We start from the raw sequence: 7,657 nt of genomic DNA, 5'->3' as shown, positions 1-7,657 counted from the left end.
CAGGAGAGTTGATCCTTCGGGAATGTGCCCTTAATGAGGAATGCCCAAAACATCGATTCCACTGTCCCTCGGATGCTGCCTGGCCTGCTGTGCTTTTCCAGTGCCACATGTTTTGACTCTGGTCTCCAGCAGCTGAAGTCCTCACTTTCTTCTTAAAGAAACAGCTTACAGCTTCACATGATACTAACCTGTCTCGATTCCTGTTCAGTTATAGGACCACTCCTTACACACAGCTACGGGGACAGCTCTAATGCAGAGTTGCTAATGGGGAGAAGTCTCCACACCAGGTTAAACATGATCTTCACGGACCTGAAGGAGAGGGTGAAATGGCATCAGGAGCACTCAGTGATGGACCCAAGACTCCTCTAAGTTGGAGAGACAGTTTACTTTAGGGGATGAAGCTTGGTGTTGAAACCATAGGAATGGCTCGACATGGGTAAGAGACATGACGACTCGAGGTCCATCCCATAACATACAGATATTGATTAGGAGATGCAATTCTGAATAAGCACATGGAAAGCTACAACCTCACAAACTGGGCAGGAGCAAAACACACCCCATCCCCTCAGATCCAGCAAAGCTTTCGGAACCTGTGGGTTCTCCCCCTCCACCTCTTCTCGAAGAAACCTCTCAGAATGAATTGGACACAGTACATGTCACAGCCTCAACACCGTTAATGTCTGAGGAAGATGATAACTTCCTTCCCAGATACTCCACGAGCAAGAGGCAGGCTACGGTACAGTATAAGCCGTCAGTATTCAAGGCAGAGTTAGAAGGACTGGACCTGACACTAAAACGCCCCAGGAGAATCTATGGGAAAAAGAACAGGTCTATATACTGAGGGAAGGTGGGACGTAGTGAATGGGATGAGAGAGGTCAGCTAGGTAAACCCCATAGGACCAAAATTCCATGATTGGTGCTTCTAACCTGGTTCGAGCCCTGACTGACAGATATAAACAGGAGTGGCAGGGGTTCTGTTCATTGTAGGAGCGGGTTCTGAGCCAGATTGGTCAGTGTGATGTACTATGCACATGTAAATGAAGGGGGACTTGGTTATGGGATAGCAGCCTCGTGGCGTTATTTCACTCTCTTTCCAAGATTCATGCACAAGGACACCCAGATCCCTCTGCACTGAACCAGCCTGAAGTTTTGCTCCATTAAGATAATAAGTTGTCTTTATATTCTAAGGGGAAGTGTTGTTAATGCTGTTGCACTTAGTTGCCAATATCCATTGAGGGTGTTTCAGTCTAATCTCACTGAACAAGGAGCTACAGCAGACCTGTGTTCCTGCATTACCTTCCACTCATACACCAGATGTGAGAAGCAGCCAAGCCTCCAGTCTGTTAAATATCCATCAGTCGGCACTTTCAGTTACCGTTTCGTTCAGACACACAATTTCACATCAGCAATCCCCCTCTCACTCGCTGAGCTCCACTGAACATGGCATTTACAGAATGGAAACCTCTTGCCCCACAGAGACCTCTGCTCAAAATGGTTCCAGCACTCGTGCTGTTTTCAGTGGCCCCCAGGGAGCGGGGACTGACTGGAACATTGAGTGGAAACAGCATCAAAACAGTGACGCAACTGTTCCACCGGTCACTGCAGTTCCTTTTATTCTCTCAGAATCAAACAACAAAAGCACTTAACTTTCTGAGAAACTGCTAGACACGAAATCAGCACATTCCAGGCAGTTGGGTCTCGTAAGGATAGAAGGTTGGTGTGAAGCTGCAGCAAGCAATCAGGGGAAAGCTCGTAGGATGTTCTGGTTCAGTGTGACAGAAATTGAATGTAAGAGTGAGGAAGATATGCTTCAGTTACCCAGGGGATCGGCGTTTTCGCATCTGCAGAACTATACAGAACGGTTCACTTCCTTATAGTGGATGCAGAAGGTTGGTCACACACAACAGCTACGGTTTCTGTGTTTGTAACCTGGAATGTTAACTCCGTTCTCTCTTTATTCACACAAGCAGACAGACCTGCTGAGGTTCTCCAGTACTTTTGGTGTCTATAATTTGTCACGTTAGCTCTGTGCTGTCTGTATTCACAAATGCTACCATACTTGCTGAGTTTCTCCGGTACTTTCTGCGTTCACAATCTGGAAAGTAAATTCTGTTCTGAATCTATTCATCAATGCTGCCAGACCTGATGGGTTTTTCTAGCACTTCCTGCGTTTATAACCTGTATCGTTAACTTTCCTTCACTCGCTCTCCATCGACGCAGCCAGACTTGCTGAGTTTTTCAAGCACTTTCTGTTTTGTTTCAGATCTCCAGCATCCTCCACAGTTTTTGTGTTTTTGAAAACTGCAATTCCTATTATCGCATTCCTGGTCCCGTGTCAGCCCTGATTGTCTGATCGCTTATAATTGTAATTACTCTGTGCTGTAAAATAAAATCAGATGAGCTAGTGGCACAGTATAGATTTGAAAAAAAAAGATCAATACTTTTTGACTGTGTTTCCAAAAAAAGCTATATGCAAATTGGTGTTGTCACAGTGTTATTTTCTACATTGCGAGTGTGTGAATGAGCAATATAATAAACAAAAACAGAAGTGAGAGAGAGAAAAAAAGAGAAAACAGTGTTCAAGTGACAGATTATAAACGCAGAAAGTGTTGAGGAAACTCAGCAGGTCTCAGTGTAAACAGAGGATAACGAGGGAGAAGGTAAGACCAGTCATTGAAAAAGGAGGGAACTTATGTTTAGAGGTAGAAGGTTTGGGTGAGATTCTAAATGAGCATTGGTATTTACCCAGGAAAAGGATGTGGAGGATAGTGAGATTTGTGTGGAGCATACTAATATGCTACAGCATGTTGAGATCAAGAGGGAAGTGATGCTGGGTCTCTTAAAAAGCATTAAGGTGGATAATTCCGCAGTGCCCGAAGGTATCTACCCCAAGTCCCTAGGTTATTGAGAGAGGCAAGAGAGGGAATTTTCTGGAGCCTTGGCTAAGGTCTATGTAGCCTCACTAGCCAATGGAGACGTCCCAGAAGACTGTAAAGTACTGAATGCTGTTCCTTTGTTCAAGGAGGAAAATAGGGATAATGGATAAAACCATAGACTAGTGACTCTCAGCTCAGTCGTCGGGAAGCTATTGGAGAGAATTCCTTGGGATAGGATTTGTGCACATTTGGAAAATCATGGCCGAATCAGTACATGCCTTACCAATTTGATTGGAGTTTACAAGCAGATGATAAAGGTGATCGATGAGGGTAGAGCTGTGTGTATTATTTTCTTAGATTTTAGTAAAGCTTCCGACAAGGCCCCTCTTGGTTGGCTCGTCCAGAAGATTAAGATGCATGGGATCCACAGTGACTCGGTTGTGTGGATTCAGAATTGGCTTGCACAAAAAAGACAGAGTTAATGGTGGAAGAATGGTATTCAAGTTGTAGGTTTGTGACTGGTGGTGTTCCACATGGATCCGTATTTGGATCTCTGCATTTTGTGATTACATAACTTACTCGGATGAAAGTGCAGATAAGTGGGTTAGTAAGTTTTCAAATGATAAAGAGAAGACAGTGGTGTTAAACAGAGTGTAGAGGGTTGTCATAAGATAAAGCAGGACACACATCAGATGTAGATATGGGCAGAGAAATGGCAGATGGAAATTAATCCATGTAAATGTGAAGTGCTACACTTCACGTGAACAAATGTTAAGGAAAACTATCCAGTTAATCATCCAGCATTGATGTACAGAGGGATATTAGGGTACAAGTCTATAGCTCCCTGAAAGTAGCTACGCAATACATAAGGTGGTAAAGAAGACGTACGGCATACTTGCCTTTAGAGAATGGGGAATTAATACAAGAGTCAGGGTGTAATATTGTAGCTTCATAAGACGTTGATTAGACTATGCTTAGAGTGTTGTGTTCAATTCTGGTCGCCACATTACAGGAAGAATGTGGAGAATTTGCAAGCACACCCAATAGGTTTACCAGGATGCTGCCTGGATTAGAGGATATGAATACAATGAGAGACTGGGAAAAAAAAAACTTGGATTATTTTCCCTTGAGCAGTGGAGGCTGAGGGGGAATTTGATAGAAGTCTATAAAATTATGCTTTGCATAGATTGGGTTGACGGTCAGAATCTTTTTCTGGTAGTTAAAATTTGAGCTAATAAGGTTCAGTCATTTAATGTGAGGAGGGAATTTCAAAGGAGATATGAGGTGCAAGTTGTTTTTACACAGAGAGTGGGAGGAGTCCTGAAGGCACTGTCAGGGATGCTGATTAAATTCGGCACAGTAAGGGCATTTTAGGGAAGCATTTTAAAATTCAAGGAATCGAGGGAAACAGACCAAGAACAAGCCGAAAGGGTCAGTTTCATTTGGAGTTCCGTTTGACACAACATCGGGGGCAGTAGGTCCTGTACCTGTGCTAGACTGTTCTATGTTCTATGTTGCTCGTTATAAACAAAGAAAGTGCTGGAGAACCACAGAGAGAAACAAAGTTAACATTTCGAGTCCAGTGACTCTTCGTTAGAACTGAAAGGGATGGGGAAAATGGAGTTTGCAATACTCTCGATCAAGAAGGGGTGAATTTAAAAGGTTACTGCTGCTGCCAAGGACAAAGGGACTATTAATTGTGGTGAAAGCAGAGTAGAGATATAAAATGGGTGGGTAGAAAGATGGGGAAATGGATAGTCACTCTGTCTTGGTGGGCTGCACGATTTGTTTGCTTCCAATTTCTTCCGTGATTTCTATTTTAGTCACAGATGCTGCTGGTTTAACGGCAGAAAGAGCCCTGACATTATATCATTGTCATGACAGCTGCTGAGGTGTATTCAACCTCAGTGCTGGCTGTTAAACTCTGATAAAACTCATTCCAATGTTTGACCTGGTGTTCCCTCTCATGGAGGGGTGGATCAGGATGGGGGTGCAAATGAGCAACATGAATCACCGGAAGTTTCCTGTATCTCTCTCGGAGATGGCGGTCAGACTGAAGTTGGCTGTGGTTTCTCTCTGGTCCTGTCAGCAGCAAAGACTCTGGGAAAGGAAACGTTTTCAGGAAACCTTAACGTTGTACCCCAATCTGCTTCAAATTTCCCAGTGACCAGGTCAGAGTCTAATCCTGGACAGCTACATGGACTGGAGTTATAGAGTCCTACAGTGCCGAAACAGGTCCTTCATCCCAACTCATCCATCCCTCACAGATTTCCCAAACGGAACTAGGCTGTGTTTGGCCCATAGCTGTTTCTTACTCTCTACACAGGTGCTGTCAGACCTGTTGAGTTTTCTGCAGTAGTCCCTGTGCTTGTAAGCTGGAATATTAACTCTGCTTTTCTCTCTCTCTCCCTCCCAACAGATGCTGTCAGATCTGCTGAGTTCCTCCAGCGATTTTTGCTTTTCTTTTCCATCGGGTGCAGTGCTGTTCCAAACTTAGTGGTAGGAAGGACAGTTTGGTGTAGGTGGCACTACAACGGAGGTTGGCAAGAATGGGAGCTGGACTTTAGGGGTTAAATTATGAGGACAGATTGCACAAATATAGGCATGTTTTCCCCAGAATTTAGACGATTAAGGGGTGACCTGATCAAAGAAATTGACAGGAAAAGACGGGGGGGGGGGGGGGGGGGGGGTGGTGGCGGCGGGGGGGCGGGGGGGCGGGGGGGAGGGGGCAGTGGTGGAATAAAGGGAAGCTATTATCACTGGTTGGGTATTCCAGAAATGGAGACGGCATTGTCTGAGGCTTGGGACCGGACTGTTCAGGAGACATGTGAGGAAGACAAAGCGTGTGAATGTTTGGAACTCTCTTCCACAAACTGCAGTGGATGCTCGATAAGTTGTTAGTTTTCTATCCGAGATGGATCAATGTTTGTTCATCAACGTTATGAAGGAGACAGGGGCCAAAGTCAGGTTTGTGGAGTTAGGCTGCAGATCAACTATTGACTGGTGGGAAATGTTCGAGGGGCTAAATGGCCTATTGCTGTTCCTGTTATTATGAACCAGGCCAGACCCCCCAAAACATTTCAAGACAGTAGCCAAGACCCTAACGTTACTAGTTGTTTTAAGCAGGTGGAATTCCCAGAAGTCTTGCAAATGGCCAACCCACCTTGTTATAAGCAAAACAATTTTGACTTACAAGATTACTGAATGAAACATAACCAAAAGAGAGCAGAGTACAGAATAATCGAACTTATCCAGAAGCCCAACAGATTATTCCAACTTACTTGTGCTGTGCCAATACTCGCAACAATCCCCATAAACACCCATTGGTACAAAAGGTAAAATCAAACACAGGGTCTTACAGGAGAGAACCAGAGAGAGAGAGAGAGAGAGTCCCAGTCCGGACTTGCTTCTTTGCTCCTGCAGCTTTTTTTTCCACACTACTGCTAAAAACCAAACAAAACTAGCGTATGGAGAGAGCATACTTATTTTGCTGTTTCTAAACTTATCATCTTTGGTTACAGGTAAATGTAAGAGAGAGAAGGCATAGATGTAACAGCCACCAGGTCACACTGAGTTGGAAACTGCTGTGTGACAAAACTGCGTGGGAAATGTTGCAGATCTCCGTGCTTCTGATCCTCTGTAAGTGTGTGTTATAAAGGAACCTTATCCCTGACAAACCTGAACTGCTACCCACTAACGCGAAGTTACATTCTGCAGTAGATAACCCCACGCTTCCTTCTCAGATCCAAAAAGCAGGATCTAATGACTGTGGCCAACATAAAAAAAAACAAACTTGGCAAAAATATGGAATGAAACAAGTTGACAACATGGACGATCATATTTTGAGAGGGAGAGAAAGGAATAATCGTTTCAAGTTAATGTCCTTTGTTCCCGCTTTGTGCAATATAATTTGATCTTCTCAGGAAAGGATGCAAGTTACACAGACATGTGCACTAACATCTAAAAATGTTAAGTCTTGGACCAATCAATAGAATTTCAGAATCCCACAAAGGGAAGCACAATCGGTAACAATATATAGGCGAAATATGTCACTGAGCAGTGACTGTATATAACATCATTTTTCACCAACATTAGGAGATTTACCAAGATGTTACCTTGGGGGCTGGAGAATTTCAGTGATGGAGAGAACTTAAAGAGACGGAGGTTGTTTTCCTCGGAACAGACGAGATTGGGAATGTGGATGGGGGTGAGACATGATTGAGGTGTATAAAATGACAAAGGGGCATGGCTAGAGTAGACAGGGGACATATTTGCTCCTTGATGTGGAGGGATTAATAACGGGGATGGGCAGACGGAATGCATAGATGGGAAGCAAAGGTCAGGGGTTTTAGACAGGGATGTCAGGCAAAATATTTTCAGCAGAGGGTAGTGGGGAATCTGGAACTCACTTCCTGTTGGAGAAGCAGAAACTCTCATTTCATTGAAGGATTTAGATGTGAATTTGCAATACTAAGACGAGGGGCCAAGTGCTGGGAAAATAGAATTCGAGAATAGTGAGGTGTTTGTTTTAGACTGGCACAGACTCGATCAGCTGATGGGCCTTTTCTGTGCTGTAGACCTCTCTGGCTCTGCATTTAGATTGGAGATAGTCCTTGCTCTCTTGTAAAGTAATTTTAGATGCAGAGGGAGATGAGTAAGCATCTCAAAACTGTTCAGAGATATTTCATTGTAAAGTAGCCTCTCATCACTGAGCTAGAAGCTATAGTGTGGTCGTTGGTGAGACTTGACTGACTTTGGGGGTTTCTAAGAATCTCGCTGAG

The 7,657-nt window shown here is 44.0% G+C and overlaps 1 protein-coding gene across 2 annotated transcripts in view; it reads left to right on the top strand.

Annotated features, from left to right (window-relative positions):
• Positions 1 to 1,633: 1,633 nt before the first annotated feature.
• The window catches only part of LOC148135402 (Fc receptor-like protein 2), a 106,294-nt gene continuing 100,270 nt past the window's right edge, over positions 1,634 to 7,657 (top strand). For both annotated transcript variants that reach the window (XM_087984630.1, XM_087984628.1), the window contains exons 1-2: positions 1,634 to 1,889; positions 6,398 to 6,515. In XM_087984630.1, the coding sequence (XP_087840756.1) occupies positions 1,881 to 1,889; positions 6,398 to 6,515 (127 nt within the window). In that variant the 5' untranslated portion in view covers positions 1,634 to 1,880. The remainder of the gene's footprint in view (positions 1,890 to 6,397; positions 6,516 to 7,657) is intronic.

This window comes from Chiloscyllium plagiosum, unplaced genomic scaffold, assembly GCF_037043375.1.
Source record: "Chiloscyllium plagiosum isolate Xiang-an unplaced genomic scaffold, Cpla_swu_hap1 HiC_scaffold_49, whole genome shotgun sequence".
Lineage (NCBI taxonomy): Eukaryota > Metazoa > Chordata > Chondrichthyes > Orectolobiformes > Hemiscylliidae > Chiloscyllium > Chiloscyllium plagiosum.
The sequence above is the reverse complement of the archived record's forward strand: the minus strand, read 5'-3'. Positions and strand labels throughout refer to the sequence as shown.